At 41.7% G+C, this 26,195-nt stretch overlaps 1 protein-coding gene across 3 annotated transcripts in view; it reads right to left on the bottom strand.

Moving 5' to 3' along the window:
- Positions 1-1,601: 1,601 nt before the first annotated feature.
- The window catches only part of tango2 (transport and golgi organization 2 homolog), a 25,557-nt gene continuing 963 nt past the window's right edge, over positions 1,602-26,195 (bottom strand). For 2 of the 3 annotated variants that reach the window (XM_084053885.1, XM_084053886.1), the window contains exons 2-9: positions 25,966-26,091; positions 19,357-19,445; positions 17,326-17,445; positions 16,255-16,372; positions 5,754-5,821; positions 4,736-4,889; positions 3,188-3,295; positions 1,602-2,025 (exon numbers count right to left, since the gene is read on the bottom strand). In XM_084053885.1, the coding sequence (XP_083910011.1) occupies positions 1,905-2,025; positions 3,188-3,295; positions 4,736-4,889; positions 5,754-5,821; positions 16,255-16,372; positions 17,326-17,445; positions 19,357-19,445; positions 25,966-26,021 (834 nt within the window). In that variant the 5' untranslated portion in view covers positions 26,022-26,091 and the 3' untranslated portion in view covers positions 1,602-1,904. The remainder of the gene's footprint in view (positions 2,026-3,187; positions 3,296-4,735; positions 4,890-5,753; positions 5,822-16,254; positions 16,373-17,325; positions 17,446-19,356; positions 19,446-25,965; positions 26,092-26,195) is intronic. The other variant, XM_084053887.1, reaches the window with a different exon arrangement.

Here is a 26,195-nt window from a genome sequence, read left to right as displayed (position 1 = left end):
TTCAATAGACAGTTTCTCAGTGGTGGATAAGCTCACTTTTCCTAATATCCACAGGCTGGTAAGAAGAGAGAAACAATGTAGTGGTAAAATCAATTTCCTCAGTAAAACTGTCTTATTGAATAGTATTATTATGTATTTATTAATAAAACAGCACAGAGGCTAAGCAAAACACTTCTCAACAGGAGGTTGGCGGTCATGGACATTTCCACCCATTTCGGATGCTGTCAATGCACTGAATCATCACGTTTAATCAGACTATTGATTGGTCTAAGTAGGTGAGATACTGACCTACCCACGTTTAATCAGACTATTGATTGGCCTAAGTAGGTGAGATACTAATCTCTCAAGAGGTCGCTGTTTTTCATTTTCTGTGGGGTCTGGCTACGCGAGACTAGTGAGATACTGACCTACCGACGGGGCTCAGAAGGTGTTTTGTATAAAGTATAGTTTTGGACCGCGATGGAGGCGCGCCGTCTCAAGTAAACTTGAGCCACGAGAGGCACCACCAAGCAAGCTAAAGCGAGCGAGTTTCCGTGCCGAACGTTGCGAAGTTCGCGCCATCTGAGTTATGTGCCACAGAATCGTAAATCATGTTTTGGGGTGAGCGTTTGCCCCAACATTCATCAACCCACAGAATAACGACAAAACACCTACTGAGCCCCGTCGGTAGGTCAGTATCTCACCTACTTAAACCAATCAATAGTCTGATTAAATGTGATAATGTCCATTCCATGCATCCGAAGCCGGTGACATTTCTCTCCCAGTGATTTACTCAAATAGAGATTTGATGCAAGACATTAGCTGCCAACCAACCAAATCCCAGTGCAGTGATACAATCTTTTCATAAGTGAGCGGTGATGAAAATGCTTTCATTGTCTATCTTGAGAAGAGGTCAGAGATAGTGTGCCAGAAACAACTTGAGTCCGACACTCAGTGCTCTGTTGTCTTCTTCAGCAAACCAGCGCTGAGATTATTACTGTGTAGGGCTGGGGAGTAATTAATAAAAGTGATTGCAATCCAAGAGGATTAAATACAAAAAGTAACTGTAAAACATTACAGCTGATGTTAACACAGTAGTCATATCGCAGATACTTCTGTTTAGATAAAATACAATCATTACTTATTGGATTACTTCCAAAAGTGTTCCAACATAAAATAGTACTTTGTGAGATTGAAGACAAATCTAATGGTTGTTTATTATAATGGCAAAGAAATAATGTCACTGCAAATGATTGATTGATTTTAAAAGCAATCAAAAACTAGCTTACATTGCATAACAGTGTTAATATTTGCATTGGATTACATTACCAATTTCAATTTGAAGCAGGTATTCTGTAATGCAACGGATTACATTTTGAAAGTAATCATCCTCAACCCTGATTTCATGCCACATTTACTTTGTCTCTTCTCTGTTAGATCACAGTTGTTCTTTGGCAATCTTCTTCATTAGCACATACCAATACAAATCGTTTCCTCCTAACAAATCAAGAATAAGAGTAGTCTATTCACTCATACTTCTTATTGGCTTACCTAAAATAAGTTGAGATAAATAATTTGATCAAGTCAAAAATGGCCATACTGTACATATATGGTATATGTCTTATGTAGCCCCCCCACCCACCACAAACAGCCAGGCAGTCACTAGAAAAAGTGCAATTAATCTATTTTCCATGGAAGTCCTTTAATTTCACTGTCTCACGCCTCTCCCACGGTTCCAATGTGGGACAAAGTCTCTTTATTTACGTGGCCATGATGCAGTGTGCTCATTTGAGGGAGCAGATTGAGGAATGGGAGGGCCAGGAGCGATTTGCAGAAAGGCACATGGAGAGAATGGATTTTCTCCTCAATATAAAACACATGCTCCCAAAAGGAGCAGCAGGAGAAGGAGAGGGACGTCTCTTTTGTCACTCCTGTAGTTGGAACTGGAAGGAGTTGGAACTCCACTGGGCGATGTCACAGTTGAGCATGGTGCGCTCTGTGAAGGTCACGTTCCCTGCCGCATCGATCAAGATGATGGTATTGGTCCTACGAGAAGGCGAGGAAACACACAAAATGAATAGATATTTGATGGGATTGGAGAATACCTGGATTACAGTAATTAATCAGATTACAAAAAGTTCACTACGTGCCTAGTTAGGCCAATTTTTTTTTTTTTCAAAGGGAATAAAATAAAAGTATTCTCCCCAAATTAGCGAACACTCACGATGTGTTGCATTGCGACGCATTGTGAGCTTGTAGAAACTTGCTTGTATAAACCCAAATGTGACAGTATATAGCATTTGTCCATGAGCTGCCAGAGATCCCCCCTCCCAAAGAAATTCTGGAACTGCCTAGTTCAATTTACTGCACAGCAGCAGTATATTTCACACCTATAGTGTATGTGGGGATGACACAGAGGAAATAATCAGTTTTCTATTTTAGGCGGTCATCCTTACCCAAAGTAACTTACATTGAGCATTTGAGATTGATTGTGCAGATAGGGGCTGCTTGTCCGGAGAAACAGAACATGACTGTTAATGGACACACTGTGAATCTGTGACTGTTAACCCTTTAAGACCGGGAACGTATCTGTGTCATTTTAGATTTATTTGGCTATTCAAAAATTGCAGATTTACAAGCTCATAGCGCGGCACGAGTGCTATGAGCTTGTAGATCTGCCATTTTTGAAAAATCTGTGCAAATCTTTAAATATATATTCTTTAACGCGAACATTTGTAAAATATTTGGTTCCAGGGACCTCCAGGAGCAAAGATTTGAGTTAAAAATAAAAATAAATATAAATGAGTTAAAAAATAAAAATATCAAGATTTTCAAAGATAGCAGATCTACAAGCTTGTAGCGCAGCACTCGGTGCTGCGCTACGAGCTTGTATATCTGCTATTTTTAAAAGTATAAAATAATAGTTAAAGTGGTTACACAGATGCGTTCCCGGTCTTAATGGGTTAATGGACACACTGTGAATCTGTGAACGTTAAGATATGCGACCGTCTCACCTACCACTTGGCCACTCTACCCCCGCTCTGCCAACTATGCAACTTTAACTTCCTTGCTGACTGCAGGTCATGACAGACTGATTTCTATGTACAAAGAGTTGCTCTCTCACCCTGGTCATAGGCCTGGCAGGTAGCTCATGGGGGATTTGCAAAGACACAGATAATTGGTGTGTGTGTAGGTGGAGGACACTGACCTTGTGCCATAATGAGGAGAACGAACACACACAGCTGAAAGGGCCTGGAGCATGGACTTGCTGTAGCCTCCTTGACCCTGGCCTTCCTGCACAGGATCTGGGGTGTTCCTGTTAAAACGACACACACACACACACACACACACACACACACACACACACACACACACACACACACACACACACACACACACACACACACACACACACACACACACACACACACACACACACACACACACACACACACACGATATGTAGCTTAATATATAGAGGGGTCTTTTATATTATCTACTGTTCATTTTGCACTTCATATGAGACCCTATTTTTTTTTGATTAATTGATTGATTTCGTTATTAACAAGTTTGAAAACAGCATGGCCGTACAGTAAGAAGGATAACACAAAAAGCCCTGCGGGGGCTTGTTTCCATTGTGGTCCATTGTGCAGTATTCAATTCATCATCATGACATACAATACACTAAATATCAGCAACAACACTAAAAGCAATAATAGATCTACCGGTACTAACAGAAAAAAGGTGAGGTGGGGGCAGGAGGGGTCCTTTTACCATGTGTCATCTTTCTCTAAGCAATGCATTGTCACACATTTCAATACATTTATTGGCACATACATTGTATGCATTTCCTCTGATGATCATTGAGTTTTCCTGTGCATGAAATATACCAGCAAAGTTTGCCCCGAACAGGCCGGTTCAATCCCTTGCCTGCCTGGCATCATAATCAAGTGTCCTTGAACAAGTTCAACACACAGAACCCCAAGAGCATGCAGGGCATCGACCTGCCCCTGACCATCAGATTCAATGGAGCCTTGCATAGTTGCCTATAAGCTATACAGTAAGCCACTGGTCCTCAACATGGGGTCCTAAGATCCCCAGGGGTCCAGGTGGTCCCAGCTAAATGTTTGAAAGTTAGGAGTCCAATTCGTTCCATTTGTGCGCTCTCAAGAGATAAATTAACAGTGTAGATTGGGGTCCTATACTAGAGATAAAAATGTGATCAAATCTAGATCTGTGGTCAGGGGTTTTCAACCGGTGGTCCGCGGACCACTGGTGGTCCGCGGAGGTATTGCAGGTGGTCCCTGGCCAAAAAAAAAAAAAAAGAAAAAAAAAACTTTTTTTTGTTAAACTTTTTTTTTTTTTTTACTTTTAATAACTTACAGGAGTTCTTACTGTATTGTGTGTGTGTAATATGAAATGTGAGCTTACCATAATAACAGTAATCCTTAATCATATTCAAACAAAATCGATGTATTTTATTAGATATTATATTGATATTATAGCTATGTTCTCCAGCTCCCTGTGGTACATGAACCCCTCACCACTATTGTGTGGGGTGGGTCTATGATGGACCCGCCACGCACAATAGTGGTGGTCCCCAGGTTGCTTTTAGTCAGGATGGTGGTCCCTGGGTCAAAATCAGTTGAAAACCCTCTAGTGCATATTAAACTAGGGGTCCTTAAAATTAAACGTTTGAGAATCACTGCTATAAACAACTAGCAAGACAGCAGGTGTAAAATAAATCATCACTCACAGCTCCTCGTCGTTGAGAACGGAGAGCAGCTCATGTACAAGGCCGTCGCAGGACAGAGACTGGTTACCGACCACGCTGGTAAACAGACGCTTGCCACGCTGCAGCTTCCTCCATGGCGTCTCTAGCAGAGAGTTGCTTAAACCATAGATTCCTGCTGGAAAGGACACAATCAAAACAATTACATCGATAGGCGAACGGCACACACACACACAAGATTTAATACACTGTCTCTCGACATCTACATTTTACAGTGTAGAGTAGACTGGGGTCCCAGAGATTAAAAAGGTTATCAAAATGGGGTCCGTGGCCTAATACATATCAAACTGGGGGTTCTTGAAATTAAAAGGGTTGAGATGAATCACTGAGTTAAAATATACTGGGACTCCATTCTACACTGTAAAATCCTCAGTGCTTACCAAAATGGACCCCTAAGGGAATATTTGGTTCCATTAGTACACTCTCCGAGTTACAGACTCAAAAGGCTCCAGGCGGACACTTGGTGGTCCCAGGACCTGACGTTGAGAGTCAGCGATTTAACATACTGTATCTACTAAACCAGTGGTTCTCAAACCTTTTCACGTCAAGGACCCCCAAATTGATAAATATTTGGCCACGGACCCCCATCTGAAAATATGTTGTGCCAGGGACCCCGAGAAGCAAAGATTTGTGTTAAAAATGTTCACTAATGTTCAAGATCTTTGAAAAATAGCATATCTACAAGCTCATAGTACGGCACTTGGTGCCGCACTATGAGCTTGTATATCTTCTAGTTTTGAATAGCCAACGTATAAAAGGAACCACCTTTTATACGTTGGCTATTCAAAACTAGAAGATATACAAATGATTGTGATGCTATGTTAACTACTTTTGCTGGGGACCCCTGGGGGTCCCGGACCCAAATTTGAGAACCAATGTGCTAAACAGCATGGTAACAACAGGATAACATCAGTAGACCTAGCAGGAGAGACGGAGTGTGAATTGATCAGTTTCTACGGTAACCATATTATAAAATACAGACCTGGTTTTAGATGAAGGGGCTTGGGGCTGCCTCTGTTGCCATAGTAACACATAATGTCTTCTTTGGCTCTGCATGGGACACAGTGAGATGGAAAACCAAATATACTGTTTTAGTGACCAATTAAACGGCACATGTCTAATCACCAAGGCCCTTCTAAGGCTCATCAAGTTTTTATACTGTTAAAAAGAAAAATTACCCAAATTACGGCAGCAACAAATCTTCAAGGGCAGTTTTTCTTCCAGGCATTATGCCAAATAGGGGCCATTGTCATTAGCAGTAAACTTTAATTCCAAAAGCCCAGCACACTGTACTTTCCTTTCTTTAACAACTGATCAATTCTACTGGTAGACTCCAGTAAGCAGTCATTAATAGTGTGTTACACTAGCAAAGTCAATTCAAGTGTGAAAGAAAAATGTTGACGGCCAAAAAGTACAATGGCCAATTACAGCATGTGAATCTCACAACGAAGAGTTCCATTTTCAAAGGAAGAGTTACAAACACCTTGCAATGCCTGAGACCTTCTAAGATGTAATCTTATAATCGCTTTGTTGAGTCTCGGATTGCAGAGGAAACGTATGCTCTCTGACATCAATGGATCCACTGCTGTTTCTGGACTGAATAATACTACATCCTAAGTTCTTTGAACTGGGTCTAGAATGAATTTCATTGTCAATTTCACAACACTCAATCCAGCAGCGTCAGGATTACCGTAATAAAATTAGAGACACAGGCATGCCACATTTGCCTTCCACATTTATACATTAGCTCATGCCTTTTGTGCACGAGAATGTGGGTTCAGGCACTAGCATTGGAACGGGGGTGCAGCGATCTTTTTTGCCTCCACCCCCACACTTTTCAGTCAGGACACTCCATTGTGTGTTGCCTGCCCTATACAATGTTTGTGCATTGGTCGCTGTCACTGCTCTGAGTGCTATCTTTGCGTTATGTTGCTCTGCTCTTTTTGTGTTAACTGCTGCCCAGTTGCCAGTAGATTGGTGTGTGCTGTACATAATAGACTAGACAACTACCCGCTTTGCACAAGACAACTTGCATCATGTCCGTCGTCAGACACAGTATAAACACGGAGAGTAGAATAGACGAAAATGAATGAGCAAAGAAAAAAAGACATTTCCAAAGCCAAGTTATTCGTCTTATGGCGTTATGTCTGGGTCATCTGTGTGTTTGCACGATCGTTTGTCTTATCTAGTGAAAATGTTGACTTTTTAAAAAGCCAGATCACCGTGTTTCCTAGCAGCTGTACTAAACTGTTGAATGCTCCTGTGTTGACATAGGAGCATTATTTCATACAACAAACTAATGACCCTCATGTTTTTCCAGACTCTAAGCCTAACTAAAGCCAAACCTGATTTTCTTCTATTCTCATGGCAAGCGTGAACACAGCAGCATATGCCAACGTATCAACACCACTTCACCCCCCAGTTTGCACATGCTGCATGGAAACCATATGGCATTTAACTGAAGCCAAATAGTTTGTCAAGACTCTTTATCTGGGCTGTGGATTATGCCATTGCTGCCAAAAAAACAAGGCATGAAAATACAATTTAGAGCTCAGAACTCGCAACCTCAACTCCCCAAACCATCTCAGCCGTCTATATTTGCGGAATCTGTGATGTTGACTGTGAGGATTTACAGAGGGATTGGTCTACAGTATTTTACACAATGTTAGGCCTAGCGAGGACATCAAATTTCTCCACAGGTGTTCTACAGGTTAATTTGGGGGCTGAGATGAAAGAACAGTGGGAGGCAGAGGGACCACTGGGCAGAAGGAGAATGAGGAAGGAGGAGTTGGAACAGGGCATGTTTGCATTTCAAACCTCTGTTTCTGTAGCACATCAGTAAACTGGTTGGAAGATGTCCTCATGAACTGTCTTCTATGCTGAAGCTGCAATAATCTAGTTTCAGATTACAGCTGTGTTGACAATGATGGTTGGTTGATTGAATACTTTATTAACAATCAAACATCTGGACAAAACAGAAACTACACAAAAATATAGAAAATTAAAATATACAGTATTCATGATAACATAAAAGGAGGTGGGGGGACTGGGATAAGACACATGGAGGATGTCATTCACAAGGAGTGAGCCGTTACAACCCTGGGGAAAGGCTATCAGGGGTACGAATTTAGCCAAGTCCAATTTGACTGTTCGACGTGGAGCCATGAATTTGGGATGGGATGGGACGAGCTGCTTTCCACATAAAATCTCTGCCCTTATAGTTTGTCTCACTTGATTTTTATGTCCCTGTTGCTTTCGGAAAAACTTTGCAAACTATACTGCTTCCTGAATATATTTAATTTGCCATAGGATCAATAAAATGTTTATTAAAAAAAGTATGCTCTGTGACAAGCATAAAGACCTCTCATATATAGTCTCCATATTTCATGTCTGCATCTTATCACACTGTCTTGCCCATGTTCCATGTTTACTTACTCATTATCCGATGTTGCTTGAATTACCCTATTATATTGCGCTGCTTGCCGTTTTGCACTACAGTGGGATGTCTGTTCAGTTTACATTATGTTTTGCTTGCATTATGTGTCCATATATGTATGTAATGTAGCAGAGCGAGTAAATTCCATCCTGTGGTACTAATCAGCCAATGTTAAATAATCTAAAACCTGTAAGTGATCGTGTGCATTAGATCACATCTTACTCAGCAGGAGCAACAGAGATGTGACCGGTAATAGAACTATATTATGAACTAGAAAAATGTGCTTCTCGGAGCACAGGTCTCCGCCAGGCCAGGTAGCTTATTGTGGGCCAGCAATGTTGAAAGAAAACGCAACACGGCGGAAAACGTATCCGGTGGAAATGGACGTGGCTTATTTGGGGAGTTGGGTAATATTCTAAGGCATCCAAGGGAAAATGTATTTTGATTGTATGAGCTACGGTTCAAGAGCTAAAGGCCAAAACGTGAATCTGCCTGTTAGAGTGCCACCATGAGGCCGATTGAAAAAATTGTACGGTTGCATGATTAGTGGCATTTTGTTCAAAACGGGCCACTCCACTGCAAACTTTGGAAGCCAATCTTAGCCAATCAGAATCGGACAGATCCGTCTTGATCACATGACTATAGAGATAATGTGTACCGATTGGCGTGATGTTTGGACAAAATCCGTAGGAGACGGAGTAATATCAAAATATGTGTTCAAAAATCGGCCTCCTGGTGGCGCTATAACAGGCCGATGTCCAGGGAGTGTGTGTGCACGCCGATCATGCAGATCGGGCCAACGGTGCCAGAGATTTGCTGTACACAGACAAACAAACGGACTGCACACAGACGGACGGAGGCAAAAACATAGTGTCGGCCATGCCTTCGGTCTGGCGGAGACAACAATAATGATATAAAATATAGTCCCACAGCAACAATTGTGCAGCCAAAATCAATAGGTACATATTTGGATTCACATCTGGATTCACTCACAGGCACACTGAAATGTTATTGTATGTACTAGTTATTGAGTGTAGGAGTCCATTTTACAGAATTTTATCAACACAAATATCATACAGACTGTTTCCATTACAGCCAGGGTAATGCAGACATTAGGAAACAACAAATATTCAAAGCTATTCCACATGACACCCTTAAGAGATCATTCAGTCGTGATACCAGCTTTGGAATGTGCAAATCTGAGCCACCACTATTTTTCCTATTTCCTACAAAAAACAAGCTTCTGCCAAGAGCTCCAATTCACAGTTACAGGCCACAAACCACATTTTAAATCGTTTTTAGAAAACACATGTACATACTGCTTGACTCAAAGAAATGTGCTGCCTGGGTTTTTTTTGTTGCCAAACACATCAGAGGAGCTGTCCACTGTAACGATTCACATACAGTAATGTCATTGAGCTGTTCTTTTTCTTTTATGATCAGGCGTTCACCTGTTCTTACGTTCCTTCCTACCGGCTAGGAGAACGAGTATAGCAATAAGTAGGGCCGCAACTATCGATTTTCTTCTTAGCAATTATCTTATCACTCAAACAGAGAGCGTCTCCTTTCAAACCCCAATGGTTCTAATCAGCCCCCCGCCCACAGGAGTGGCCCAATTCTCTCACAACTTGCTACAAAAATCCCTCATGAAAAACTATATAATCTCCTACCTTTCATTTTCAACCTTCACATGTGTCTCCTTCTCTAATAATCAAAAAGTGCTATATATTTCATCTCGCAATTTACTTCCGGATGGTTCGTTTTGCACTTTTTTGGCCACATCGGTCACGGGAAAGAAATAAGCGCTGCCGTGGTCTATGGAAACGAGCCCAAAAGTGCACCCAAATAAGGCCAAAATCGCTTATACGAACAGTCAGACCTGGCAACGCAGCCTACGCCAATCATGCGTGAGAGATCTACAAGCTATGGGGCAGAGACGCCACCGTATCTTAGCAACAACTACAGCGCTCACTCTCATTGGTCGTGTCACGCTAAGAGCAGTCTCCAGACGATGGCATCGCAGACAGCTTGCTGTTACTGCTGTAGCCATCACAGTTAGTCCCAGCGACGACGGACAGGGCGCTGTGATAGCTGCCATGTCGCTAACGCTAAAGTGGTTGTCATGCCTGCAGCGGCTGTGCAATCACTTTGTCAACAATGCACGTTCGTGTGGTGAATGTCAATATTGCTGCTCAGTTAGTCCATTGTAGATGGTGTATGTTTGTGTGTGTCTTCTGGAGAACTATGTAGCTCCACAGCAACTACAGTAACTAACGTAATGGCAGGACCGCCCCGTGCAACGCATGTTAGGCTGCATTATGGTCATGTAGTAATTTCAGATAATTTCGCTCCGATTACAGCAGTGCTTATCAACCCTTTCACGCCGCCCCCCCCCCCCCAAATAAACATACTTGATCTGGGGACCCCCCCATTCTGTTTGACTCCGTTCCACAAGTACATATTGTGAAAATAGCCGATCTACAAGCTCAAAACGCCTCACGTTGAGAGGCTTTGTAAGCTTGTAGATCGGCTATTTTCTACATGACTGCCTCTTTCTTACATTCTTTGACAATGTGGCCCATGTTTTCATAGTATAGTTTGTTGACTACTTTTGTTGCAGAAATGCTCATTTCCTTTACTTTCCTTTTTTTATTGTCTCCGCCAGGCCGAAAGGCATGGCGCAAGACTATGTTTCACCCCCTGTCCGTCCGTCTGTGATAGCTAATCTCTCACATCGTTGACTTGATCGCAGCAAAATAACAGCCCGATGAGTCAGTGTGAGCTGGATAAACGAGGTAAAATGTGTCAAAAGGAGTCTGTACGGCTGTCGATAAATGAACACATGACGTCGGTGGGAGAGGAGATATTGTGTCTTTTGGACAAACAGCAGCGTCGTACTGATGTTTGTTGTGTGAAGCAGCTTAATGTCAGAGTGTTTGTGTTGGAGCGCCTCAGTGCGGCTGCAGAGTTCATGTGCAACCTCTTCCAGAGAGAGACAGAGACACTAGAAACTCTGCTGGGGGAAAAAAAAACTGCTGGGCATTGACTTTCATATGGACATTGATCTACACACTGCAGGTATATCTGCTACACACACAACATCAAACTACACACTGCAGGTATGATGCAGCGTTTGCATTACAGCCAGCATGCCAGCGTAGTTCCCATATGGTTTCAAGGTGGGCTAAAGCATATGGACCCCATGTCAGCAATGTCAGCGGCATCCACTTCAGTCCCAACTGCGATGCCCATGCAGGCTATAAGTAGCTTCTACCTGGCCCTTAGGTGGGCCCCAACTACCCATGTTTATGTGGGACCAAGGCGGGTCCTACCTGGGTTTGCCCATGCAGGCTTTAACTGGGTTCTACCTGGGCCCTAGGTGTACCCTAACCAACCACAGTGCAGTGCCCATCGCTCCAATTGTTGTGACGTCAGGGCTCTCAATACTGCACATTGGTGGAGGAGGAGGGGCCGCAGGGCGACCGCACACATCGCTGAACCAATGGTAGCCCACGGATGTTTCCTCTGGGGATTTACAATCTGCCCCTCTATGCCACATATCATCCGCACTACAGGGTCTTCACTGACCGAGCCACGGCCCCACTGACCCTCATGACGCTACGCCACTTATATGAGTTGCCAAGTGGCCGCGGGCGCTACGTGGGCGTGGCCGCGGGCTAGACGCGAGCCCCCGCGTAGCGGGGGCGAGCTTCTAGTTCTATCAATTACCTTTTTGATTATTGCATAATCAAGAGGGGTGTTTTTTTCTTATTAAAAAAAGTATATCAACAGATATAGATTTTTTATAATTGACTAAATAGATTAGTCTAGATTAACCACTGTATTGTAGCATTGTATACTTTGTCGGACAACAGTGTCACACAAAAATAGCTTATATACAAGCTCTAAACACGTCAAATCGTGTTAACTATATTAACATAATGTTGCTGAAATGGGCATTCACGCATAAATCCAATCTTGAATATATCAAGCTGGTAATGTCTGAGATAAAGCTCAAATGGCTTTAGCTGCACCGAGGCAAGGCAGTATGAATAAAGCAAATGGCTGCACTGCTCATTATGTAAAGACTCAATCAAACATGCATATACATTATTAATCAAGGCAATATTACTCCAATAAGCAGCAACATTCAGACAGAGCATTGCATAAATTACAGCAAAGCAGACTCCTATGGCTTTCCCATTTTCTGCATTCCAATGAAGTAGACCATACACATTTTAAACCCAAATAAAGAATGTTCTGGCTATGCGATCACCATAAAGGCATGGACCTTTTCTCCTTGCATAAATGTCCACCACCCATCGATGGATCACACCACTAACGTTCACAGATTCTCTCTCCAGATCGAGGAAGGCAGAGGGGACAGACCACCGCAACTGAATCTCCAAGCCTCTAAAAAGGAAGATCTGTTGCAATGCCGATAGCAAGATAACTACAGGGATTCAGTGATAGCCATCTTTGTTTGAACTGATCTAGCTTTGATTTCACTTTCTCTGTGTGTGTGTGTGTGTGTGTGTATCGCTTTCTGGCAGTTCTTTCTTGTTTCCCTTTGTCTCTCCCACCCTTTCCTCATTGCCTCCAAGTCTCCATTGCGCTCACTCTTCGTTTTTGCCCATGTCTTTTTGCCTTTGAATGTGTGTGATCCCTCAACCGGCCTTCATATTTCTAAACCTCCTTTTCTGGCTTTCTGTCGTACAGTTTGTTGCTCTGTGCAGCCACTCACATTTTTCTTTCTTTCTCTTTTTCAACAACCCCACTCCCATCCTTCCTCTCACCGGGTCACCAGACTAAATCATGTCAGACTGCAGGAGAGGAACACAGCCCGGTGGGGTCTGTCTCTCTCTCAAGGTATCCTTTGAGAAAAGATTGGGCTCTCTTTTTAATCCTGTAGTACTAAGAATGATGTCCCCTTAAAGAGACCACATATACAAACTCTGCTAGAATTTCCTGACTGCAGACCTCAATGTAGTATTCATACAAGTTCAAGCAGTGAAATGTTGGTGGCCGCAGAGACTGTGCTAACAACAATGCAACAACAAAATTAGATTTTGTTTTTTAGATTAATTAAATAATAATAATAGTAATGAATAATAATAATGGATAATGAAGTAAATAGATAAGATAGAAATTAAGTTAAAGTACAGGTACAGAGGGTATGATAAACCTCTTAAAACGGGCAGCACTGAGCAGTGTCAAATGTGGCAGAGCACTTCTCATTCCAAGTTTGTATCTTGCACCGATGAGCAACCTAATCTGTGATGAGTTAATCTTGTGAGACACTTTGCTCATTTTGTTTTTAATTTGCAAGGAGAATGGTCCTTTCGGGACATAAAATATTTGAACAGAACTGAGATCTCAATGCACGTCGACAATGCCTCGCACTCCATATCCATGGAATTCTAGTATCCCATGGTACAGCGCAATTATGAACTTGTTTTACAATCTGACAACACTGATGTGGGATTTCTCTATGCCTCTCAGGTCTAAATGTGTATAGAATATAAAATATCTCAATGTGGAAGTTATCGTACAGCTGGGATCACGGCTCAGTAGAATGCTGTTATGGATTTCCAATCAAATGTTAAGTGAGACAATTTTTGCCCGGATCGTACAGCTTCAGAATAGTATAGGGCACATTCATGCAAAGAATGAGCACATACATTATGTGTGCTGGGCCACATCTTATAATTACTATTGAGGGACGTTTGGCACATCGGCATCACGTCTGTTTTATCATTACAGTTTTTCCCCAGCACTCTACACAACATCCACCCACTAACATTCAGTCTTTTGGGCACCGGGTTTGCCCAGCCCTAGAGGTAGAGACTTTTCACTACTAACTAGAGGTTTGATGATTTGGCCCTCTCTTTGGACAGGGCATATTGTTCCTGTAGAGAGCGGTCAGTAAAGGTTGACTGGTATTACAAGTAGTATGCGGCACATGACCTCTGCAAAAATGCCCATCAGCAATGAAGTGGATCTCAAAACTGATCTGTAGAGTGCTGCACTCGAGGTAACCCTGCACTCTGACTAACCTTTCTGATGAAATGCATGTGTAGGAGGCTCTGTGTGCATGTGTATGAGAGCGATAGGTAAAATGATTAAATTCCTTTTGCAATAAGTTAGTAATTATCATTAAGCTCATGTTCTATTTTCAGTAACTAGTCACGGATACTGATATTGAAACGTCTCATAAAGCTCTCGAAGATGCTAAAAATCCAATAGTAAACTCTGTAGTATACAGAGTATACTGTGTATATTGCATTCTTGCATATTCCCCATTGCTGCTAAAGATACCATACCTGCCTTAAGAGGCATTTTTTATACCCGACATTCTACCTATACTTTTAACGTTATTTTTTATCTACAATTTTATTGTACAGTAATTACATCCAGTATTATCATTCTTTATTATGTTATCATATTGTATTGTTGTGTTAGCACAATCTGTGGCAGAACATGTTCCACCAACATTTCGCTGCTTGTATCTGTATGAGTGACAAATAAATCCCTTACTGAAAGAAATGAACTCTTCTAGCAATTTTACATTTAAAGATGAAGAGAGGACACATGTAGGGATCGACATTATAAAATGGCCCGCTGGTCCAGAAGTACTTGTACTAATACTAGTAGGCTATGGCTGGGATTATCCCTGGCCTCAGGGTTTGTGGTGCGGGAGATAGCTGATTTAAGCAGTCATAGTACCTAGCCTGAATCCAAGCGGAGTGTGACTGCACACCTGTTGTGCATCGAATCTAATCGATGCACACAGGATAGCACACAGGATAAATGAATCATTCCATTCTCCTCACACACAGGAAATAGCCTCTGCCATGAAAGCAACTAAATTATCTATGGCTTCTCGCCCTCTCTCTGCAATAAATGTGTTTGAAACATCTACTGTACCTTGAGTGTCTGAGGAACACAAGCCACATAGTTGGTCAGAAATTAAGAATTCCTCAATATGTATCCAAAGTAAACAAGAGTTTAAAGAGTAAAATAATAATTAATAATAATAACTAGTAAAAAGAATAACTTAACAGTATTTGTAAAAAGCTCAACATAGCCTCTATGATACATCACTCTTATCAGTATTTAATCTAATTTATATATATAATATATATATATATATATATATATATATATATATATATATTATATATATATATATATATTAGGCCTGTCCCCGACTAAGGATTTCTATAGTCAAATCTGATTGGCCAAATGTTGCCTATAGTCGACTAATACTCGACTAATGCAACACCAACATTTTTATATTTTTTTACGTTTTTTTTGCCATGATTCGACTGAGATTGGCAGTCGAATCAGACTGATTCCCGACTGCCAATCTATCAGTCGAATCGTGCAAAAAAGATGTTATGCAATAGAGGAACATTCCATTTGAGCTGTAGGGGTGCTTAATGTCTGATTCAACATATACTTGCTTGGTTTCTCCCAATAAATCATGATGGATATCCTATTTTTTCATTTTATCCCTATAAGTTAATTAATATAACAAATTAGGCCAATTTCTCAGTCGAATAATGAAAAAAATAAAAAATAAAATGTCAATTACCTTTTGCATGAGCATGCTCAACTTCAACATGACAACGTTAGAGACATCGGTGTCATGTCAGTATCATAAATGACGTGGCTGTAGCAGCTTTGTCACTGGTCTTTTGCTTCAGCATGTTAGAGATAATAGCTCTAGCAATGACAATGATTGCTAAGATAATAGCAATGACTGTCATCTCAAAACAACATTCCCGCATTAGATTTGTCAGAAATGCATGTAAGCTTTAAAGTTCTTCGACCATTCCTCCCTGGTCTCTTCTACTAGGGATGTGATGGACTGGAGGACGCACTCTTTCTTTCGTAGCATTTAACCTAATCGACCTTGTGTCACGTCTCCTTTTATTGTCCACAAGTTTTTGCACTAAATTGGTTATTTCAGTCATGAATAGTGGAGGAAGAGACTGAAGCTGATAATCATCGTCTCAAGGACTTCACCACACCTTTAACTCACTTGAACTCTGCCGTGATGAGGTTGAAGCCATTGTACAGGTGGCCTTCTGCTGAGACCTTTTTCAGGTAGGAGTGGCTGTCCACGTCCCTGTCCGCCAAGTAGTTGGACACCAGAAATCCTAAAAGATAAAGAAAAAAAAGAATAGACTAGTGTAGCAAATTCAGAAATCAGAATATTATATTCTGCATGTGACATGGCCTTGATTTCGGGGCTCACGTCAAATCCTGCTAATACCTTCTCTGCTTTCAATCTGCAACCTAATCAGTTTTGATTTACATAGAAAACAGCAAAGAGAGAACACTGCCCACGCTTTAAAAACCATAGATCTTGTTTTAAAGTTGTAAGACTGTAAATTATACATTCAGTAATGTCTCCTGTGTCTACCTCTTAGTTTTCCTACATCTGTAAAAAAACAACAACAACAACGAGACATTGAAAAATGTGGCCTTGAAACCTTGAGGGAAAGCAAACAAATTAGAAAGCTGCTCTAACACAAAGACGCGAGTCCCTGAGGTAAAGAAACATCTGTGGTGAGCATCTGGGGAGCTACTGCGAGGATGCGCCTAAATGAGGCCAGTCAAACCTGACAACACCTTCACTTCTTGCAGAACTAGTAAAAATGCTCAAGGCAGTCCATTTACACTGATTGATCATAAAGATTTTCTACATTTAAATTGTTTTTACTTCATTGCCCTCCTCTACACTGTAGGGGTGGCAGTGGCTCGAGAGGTAGAGCGAGCGGTCGACTGGAAATTGGAAGGTTCAGGTTCGGTCATAGGTCCTTCCAGCAGTATGTGCAAATGTACTTGACCGATGACGTTTCTGTTTCTGATACAACTCTGTCTTTGAACATAGAGGGAGGCTTTAGAACAAGTCTACTGGATCATAGCTCTCTCATCTTTTTGTAATTCAGAGGTTGAGTTGAAACTCAACTATTGATTCATTAAATTCAAAGTCACTCAGGATTAACGTGACAGGTAAATGCATAATGTAAAAACAGAGATGCAGGTTAACATTATGCTCTTTAAGACATACAGTAGTGATGATTCTTGGGGTAACTTGTCCCCTCACCTCGCCCTTGTGCCTCAGGGTTGGCCCGTCCTTCTAGGTAGTTGGTAATAGCGGCCAACTTGCCCCTCTTGGTGATTCCTAGCCATGAGCCTCCTTCTTTGCCGTATTCCAGGTCAAGTCCTGGAAATGCAGAATGATTAAAAATATGGCTGTATATAATACATAACGACTTCCAGGACAAAGCACATAATGATTAAGCTGAGACAGAAATTAACCGTCTCAGCTTAATCACTATTAATTAATTTAGTAGATGGTAGTTTTGTAAAATGTATATATGAAACTAAAAATCAAGTGGTTTGAAAATAAATTTACGCTAATACTTCAGGATTAGCTAGTTTTTTAATCATAGAAAAGGGTCCATGTCGACCTTCATCAAGGGCGGTCTTACAGCCCCCACACACCAGTGCGACGTCGACAAATGTTGGAAACCGTCTGTGGCCGAAAATCTGTTGCAGTGTGTGCAGTGTGTACATGGTTAGGACATGGTCATCAGTTGTAGTGAAGCGTCACTTGCAGACTGAGCCAGCTCAGTCTGTTGTTGCCCGTTGATAGCAGCGGGGTGGCGGAGATGGGGGCAGAGAGGGGGGTAGAGCTCTCCGATTGGATGTTTAGCCTGGCGGGAGGGAGGCAGGGGCCCTTTCACAAATTGTTAGTTAAGCATGTGGGCATGCTCATACGTTTGTTCTTGTAAGCGAATATCAAGCTCTAAATTTAGCACCATACCAGTCAACTGTCTGTGCGGTGTGTGGAGAACTGTATTCAGCAAGTTTGTCACACTTTTCACCTGGCTGATCTCCTGACTTCAGCCAACTTACAGTCTGTAGTCCGCTTTATTGCTCAGGGAGTAGCAACGGGGCAACTCCAACTCACTCTGTGAGCTATACTGTAGCTTATACTTCCACTCTCCTTATGCGGTATCCTTCAGACCTCACATCACCACCGGCACTGCTCTCTCTGCCCTTGTCTCTGAGATAAGCCATGGCTATTTATTTCTGTCACACCACATAAAAGCAGCCATCAATTAAAGGCAGTACTGCTGTAGTCCTGACCCCTGGCAGAGGAGACGGGTGAGCAAGCCGAGGCCATCTCTTGTGTTTCCTCCTTCAACAGGAAAAGGAGATGATGGATTTCTAAGGCGTAGACGTGTTACGTATCGGACTGCTGAGCATCAGTCAATTAAAGGGTAGTTTACTGTGCGGTGGGGAAAAGGAGAATAGACATTCTGAAAGCAAATGGAGCAGACTTTTACGGAATATCAAAACCAGTACTTGCTAACAGAATGTGTAAAGCTGAAATCCAGAACTATAATTTTAACACATTTTTATTCTAGAGTATGGTAATTCAATATACTGTAACATCCTCTACAGAGGTTGGCGATGGTATTCATACCCTTCCTTTGAGAAATTTAGACCATGATAGTACTGCCTGAAGCTCATAAAATCAATAATCCCAAGCAGGGATTCAGTCTTGGGAGCGGTGAAAGTTTGGGAGACACAGGTTCAAATCCCAGGGAGATAAAAAGGAGGAGGCCGCACAGCTCGCAGCCACGAGGCAAAATTGATTTATTAGAATACAGAAACCAACGTTTCTACAGGATAGTCTTCCTCAGCGCATTGTAACCGGGATAAGACTCCCACGTTACAATGCGCCCATTCCGACCTACTTACAAGTACAACAGCAGAATATGCTTTAATTCATACGTAGATCACCAACATTACCATTAACTAATACATATTAAATACAAGGGTCAAACTGTCCAAACAATATTCCGTCTCACGGGATAAGCTTCTCAAAATCAGGTTTAGTGTACACACCTTTGTGTGGTCAAGATGCTGATACTCTGCCTAGTAACCCTAGTTGATGGGAACCCTTTGTGATACACCGTTAACATACTCACTCTCTTACCCACTCATCGTCATCACTTTACTTCTTTATACCGTGTCTGTGCAAATACACAAAATAAACCACACAACTGAAAGCAAAATGTAAAAAAAAAAAAACAATAGGTGAAGATAACAAAGAACTACTCACCGCTGAGGATCTCAGTGTTATTGGCCCAGAAGTCAGCGGCTTTGGATGGCCTGTTGTAGAACTCATCTCTGTTCGCAGCCAATATAAGCCTGAGAAAGACACAACAGAACAGAAAGGTGTGTGGGTGGGTGGATGCAGGTGATTATCGTTTTATTAATTCCCTCGACATGATCGATGCCGGTGTTTGGAGAGGGCAGTCAATGTTTTTTCTATACAAAAGACAAATGTCATCAACAATTCATCCATCAACATGCTCAACACTAAGCACCCTCCACATACCGTTTCTTTCTACCTCTAAAAGGACACCTCCACTCCCCTACCTCTCCTTTTTACCTGCCACTGGTCAGACCCAGACGGTCAAGCTATAAACAAACATGTGGAGTCGTGGACACCTTTCTGTCAAGCCATTGGTCATTATAGGTCTATTGTTTGCGTGCCATCTTCGCCCTTGCTGTTGGTTGCTTGATTGTGACATCCTAGGAGATTATTCTGTTCCCCGTCTGCCAGTACATTTTCTTACTGCAGCTATAAAGACAGGATACATACAACATACAACAAATATTACATCTGAATTGGGCTAATCCATCATCCTTATTCCACCTCTCCCACACTCATTTACAAGTCAATCCAAAACTATGATACCGCAATAAAACACAAGGGGGAGCAGGTGCACTTGATCCCACATTCTTCTCCCTGTTGGACCAGCATCCTCCCTATAGGATCTGGACAGCTGATTGTGGTCAACATGGTGGTAATGAGTTTGGCAGTCGGCCAAAGATTGATAGATTGTTGACACCAATGATGGTGTTTTTGGGCTCTGCTGTTGCTGCTTTGTGTTGCAAGTCTTGATTCCTTCCAAGTTTCATAGGGTACTTGGATGCTGCCAGGCAGCATCAAGCAGAGTGTTTTTCAATAGCGTCAACAGGAAGCAAACGCTGGAAGGAGAAGGAGGGAGCACTCTTTGATGATGGCCGAAGGGAAGTGGATCAGAGTGGAGACGTGGTGACGGAACAGGGAATTTGTGAAAAACTAGATAAGTATAAGTATAGACTGACTTAAGACACTTAGTTCCTACAACCCCAGCATCAACTCCCGACGCCCTCTCACCCTCTTAGTTTTTCCCTACGTCTGTCCACTGTCTTTAACAAATCCACTGCATCAGAAATAGTGTGACACTGCAGATTATCAAAACAGCACTAGAACTCTTCTCCTGAATATTTACCATGACCAATTACAACCACAGCTATATCATCTGGGATACCATTCCAGTGTGATCTAATTTACACGTAAATCCCCTTACATAACAATCTTTTAAGTCTGACACACCCAATGCTGTGCTAAAACCATGACCATCCCAGCATCCAGTCATTACTCAGTGCCACACACCGGGCGCCCTCGTGCTCTGGGGCTGTCCCTAATACTGTGTTTGATGTTAATCTCCGGAGGCTTTTACTAGCTTGGCACTACTGTCAGTTATTTCATGAAGCAACAGTGCAATACTTATTAGTGCCTTCCCCATTATCTCTCAGTCACTGTGTATTATGAATCACACTGTTCAAACTAGTTCCGTCACATAGTATTTAGCCTGGTTATCTGCTCTATGCAGCATTGAGTGTAAAATAGTAGATGATGCATTAATTCTCTGATCAGGTTAGTGTGTGTGTGTGTGTGTGTGTGTGTGTGTGTGTGTGTGTGTGTGTGTGTGTGTGTGTGTGTGTGTGTGTGTGTGTGTGTGTGTGTGTGTCATTCCATTCTTGACTGTAAAATTATGGACCAAGTAGGATGGCTCATCATACCCCATCAGAGACCCAGAGAGCATATCGGCATTACCGTTCCATACCGTACCATTTGCTGTGGAAGAAATAGAAGTGTGCCTCCCATATTAGAACCAAGCACTTCTAATTCTGACTAATTAATGTGCATCCAGCTGCCAACGGTCACTTTGAAGAACTGAAGGATTGTTTCACAGATGAATGCTGGCAGGGAGAGTGCAGGTAAGGAGAGACTGAATGAGCCAGTGAAGTGGAAAAAGTATTACTTCCAAACTTCCAACTTTCACTTTCACTCTACTCATATATCAGGAACATTTGATTATTTGACAGGTTTCTATCCTTGTTTTCCTTGCTCTACCATCTCTTCTTCCCTTTTCTGAAAACTACAAATGATGGAGTTTGTATGAAAGAAATATTTCGCCAATAAACTTGGCTAATGCTGTACTCATGCCAGAGAGATAACAACCAAAACAGCCTTATGTTCATGTGAAATTTTCATGGGCACTCTCTCAAAGAAAATAATGGCGCACTGGCATACATGCGAGCAGCCATCAGCTGGGTGACGCTGAAACTGAATTAACGTCACAGGATTAGCAAAGGTCCGCCTTGAATGCAGCTTTGCATATTTATCATATTAGACTGGGGACCGGCCTACTTGGGGACCGCACGAGACACAAGTCGAGAACAATGTTTTGTGAGTTTGGAATGCATGCAACACCTGGTTATGCAACACCGTCCCGTTGTACCCGTCTATTTGTCTCGTCCATTTTTTTATTTAATAATATATTCATTTAATTTTTCTTTTTCCAAACAACATTACTACATTACAGAAAACAAAATGGACAATTACATTTAAACATTACAAGACAATCACAAAATAACAAAAGGACAACACACAATGACAATTACATCAGCACTACTCCTCTCCAAATTCTTCCATTAAATGTGACAGATTATTGTTTGCCATATATTGTATAAACGACCCCACACCTCCTGAAACAACTCTTGTTTGTCCATGAGAATGTACGTGATTTTTTCAAGAGGTAGACATAAAGACAGTTCCCTGAACAACTGTGTAATGCTTGGTTTGTCCGGCCTCTTCCAGGTCAAATCTCAGTCCATTTTATGCCCATACAGTATATGGAGTACCGTGGGAGGCATGCCCAAATATGAAGCGTTTATTACGGTGATACAACAGAGACTTAAAGAAAGAATAGTGATGAGGTCGATCCTGGTCAAGTACAAGTTCCCAGGGGTTTAACCACTACTGCGCCATCTCTGGGCATGTCCTCCTGTATCAAGCAGCAAGCGGGTATTTTCTATTTCAGTAGAGCTATAATACAGAGACCACCGGTTACCTAAGCAAGCCAATTTAATCTAAAAAGGCTGCAGCAGCCAAAATAAGACACAATTACAATCAAAAGAAATTCACAACCTTTGTAGTCAACTGCTGTACAATTGTGCAAATTCACAAGCAGTCAAGGATTATTCAGATCTTATTTTCTTTAATCAGGAATTCAAAGGGTACTCCTATTATCAGCCTAGCCATTTGCATTAGCCACACACGCACGCACGCACGCACGCACGCACGCACGCACGCACGCACGGCGTTTGCATTTCCTTCTCCAATAACAAAACTGCCCGAACATGTTGTTTACCACACTCAAGGTCAAATGTTGTTGTGATATGGATTAAAATGATCCACCAAAGTCTTTATTCGGGCATGTGGTGGGGTGCAGGTTGGAAAAGATTGTTTTATTTCCCCTGAGCTTAGCTACGGTGTCCCCACTCATTCATCTCAAAGAGAGAGACAAGAATGAGGATCCCGATAAGAGCAAGCAGATCAAATTGACCTAATCAGAGGGGTCAGCCTCTGTGCTTCAAAGGTTAATGATAAAAAGCGTGTTCCCATGTTGTGCATGGCTCTGAGATTCACCACTTTTGCAGAGACAAACTTATCCATTAACTAGAAAAAGTGCTCCTCGGAGCACAGGTCTCCGCCAGGTCAGGTAGGTTATTGTGGGTTAGCAATGTTCGGAATTCACCAATCAGGATGGAAAAATCGGAAAGATCCGTCTTGATCACTTGACTATAGAGATAATGTGTACCGATTCGTGTGATGTCTGGACAAAATTTGTAGGAGTAATATTTAAAAGAATGTTTTTCAAAAACCTGCCTCCTGGTGGCGCTATAATAGAGCAATGTTAGAAAGGTGGCATTTGTTCCTCAACATAGTGCGAATGTGCATGCAAAGTTGTGAAAAATCAGACGCTGTGTTCATGATTTGCGGCATTTTGTTCAAAACGGACTAAATATAATTATTTTGTGTACTAATCCACTTGAGCCTGGCCAGCTGAGTCTGTGGTTCAGACTTAGAATCTCTTTAACTCAAGTCTAACCAACTATGCACCATATTTAATGCTACTTTCATGCACTACAGCACTTTAGGTTGCAGCTGCCAACATACAGAATGTTTGTTGACTGATGGCACATTATGATACAGATCTCCCTCAAGAGATTTGAATAAAGCCAAAAGCCATTCTCATTCTAAATGCGATGCTGAGCATAAAGCTATCATTGTTATTCACAATGCTTTGTCACTTTCTAACATAATCCAATTATTTTTCAGTTAGTTCCAGTGGTTTACACCAGTCAAATTTGAGTCAATATATTTAATACACCACAGTGACTAGCTATTAAATTGTCCAGTATAGTTGAAAATCCCCCTAGCTACTACTAAAATATACCAACATTTGGCTGAGAAATTATTTCCAAATACTTGTGAGCCAAACCCACAAGTACTGTGGATTTGACCTTTTTAAGTTTCTTGTCCCTTCAATAAATCTCATCTTAAACCCATTTAGTCTATCCTTTTGGATTTTATTGCAGCACAAGGGAACTGTTCGGTGAGGGATAGAGGTCAGATTTAACATCTTTGCAACGGTATTAGGGTACAGCAGGAGAGTTGACCTCTCTGGGGGTCCAGGTCCGACTGAGTCGGCATGTAAATACACCTGTGATCTCCTTTGGCTGGCCCAGGCTAGCAAAATGGAACAACATAGATGGACTAGGGCCAGGTACAATGCTCATTCACAAGCCCAGGGGGGATTATAATAAGCCGAGTTTGACATCACGCCCTAAGTCACATTGACAGCACTTAGTCCACACAGGTCTGCACTGCTGCCTGGCCACTGAAAGAAAGTGGCATTCACTGCGAGGAAGGTCACATGCGATGTCCATGAAATGCTTTTTTCCCCACTATAGTTTGTTCAGCATTGATGTGGTGCTAGCTAAGACGATTATCAGATATGAGCGAATACAGTAACAATAGAAGTCTTTGGGGATATTCACCCAGTATGCTGGCAATCAAAGGATCTGCCCTTGACCAAAGCTAAAGCTCAGTTCCACAATATCCAATTATCTTTCATTCCTGAACAGGGCCTAGTGTAGCTATAGCATGCAAATAATCACCGGCTCTAATAACGGAATTAGTATGTGTGATGTGAATTATCCTGTAATGGAAAATATCCCACAAACCCATGTTTCCTGTCAACGTGTTCTTGAGCAATACCTGGAACCTGCTGAATGATTACACGCAACAATAGTCTAATAACTGCATGACCTTCCTGTCCAATCTTTAGCTATGCAGATACAAAGTGTGCATACCAGAGCCATTTTGAGATAGAAAGGGTTGCATCATCTCTGTTCACTCCGTCTGGCCAATTATTTTACAGCAATGGCAGATCATGTAAATGAAGAATATTCATATTCAATAGTTTATTGCCAAAACCAACTTATAGTTTGTAATTTGTTTTGGTGTGCTTAGAGATAACATCAAGAACAACAAGAATGTGTAACACTTGCCATTGGGCAACCAATAGCTCCATACACTATGTATTTCCAAACACGCACAATACATGAACCACATGACAGTATTTCTGACCCCTCATTGACCTCAACTATCTCAATGATACAACTTTCGATCTCAATGGCTCTGGTGCATTCTAGTGTTCACAATCTGGAGTTCAGTGATTAAGCTATACTAGTAAACCACACTATACAGTACATGTACAGGCTGGATCCTTCTTGTGTGCATGTCACCTAGTGTGACGACAGTCTACGTCTCAATGGAAATAGCCATTTTCATAAATACTTCACCAAGCAGAACAAAAGTGCTTCAAAATAATGACCAATGACCGACCAGTGGTACTCAAGTACTCAATCCCTGTACTAGAGTCAAAGTAAAGATATTCCATTTTCTGGTGGTTGCTCAGTCAAATTTGTATTTGAGTTAAAGTACCGGAGTATTTGATTTAAAAAATACGTCAGTATTCAAAAGTACAAATTGCAAAAGTAAATGTTCCTTTTTAATATAAACGCATTGCTGTATTGAAATGTAGAACACTCCCCCCTCCACAACCTATCGCATAGCGACATATTGTGAGCTTGTAGGCAATTTTCACTATTTTTGAAATAGAGCTTAAGCAGTTAATTCATAATGTATTTTTGTAAGTTTGGGTCCCGGGGGGGTCCCTTCCTAGAGATGTAGTGGAGTCAAAAGTACACCATTTGTGGAGCGAACGTCATTTGAAACTAATACTCAAGTACAGATATTCAAAAGATGTACTTACTTTCTAGAGTCTACCACCGCCAATGACCAATTTTCAAGGTTTTGTTGATTTTCCCAGGTCCCACGGTGACACAACTCAACAAGTCACACAACTCAAATAAACATGAGTAATGTTGTACTACAGTAGGTGTTAAGTTAACTCTAGCCAAATTTCTTTCCAACACACTAACAGAGGTGACATTAGGATAAAGGGGTTGATTATGTTACCTGTAGGCATTTTTGGATGCCGGCCGAGGGTCAAACTTGAAGAAGATGATACACATGGGGGTTTTGAGGGGTTGAAGACAGGGTCTCACTCAGTCCACTTTCAAAGGATGCTCATGCTGAAAATTTCTGAAGGAAAATAAATAGCATATCAGTTCCAGTTCCATATCATACAGTTGTTGTGTTATACTCATCATCAAGTTCAAACCTGAAGTCAGGGTTCCCACACATGA

The sequence above is a fragment of the Gymnoscopelus microlampas genome (genome assembly GCF_963454915.1).
Source record: "Gymnoscopelus microlampas genome assembly, chromosome: 4".
In the NCBI taxonomy this organism is placed as follows: domain Eukaryota; kingdom Metazoa; phylum Chordata; class Actinopteri; order Myctophiformes; family Myctophidae; genus Gymnoscopelus; species Gymnoscopelus microlampas.
Note: the sequence above shows the minus strand (reverse complement) of the source record. Positions and strands in the feature narration are given on the sequence as shown.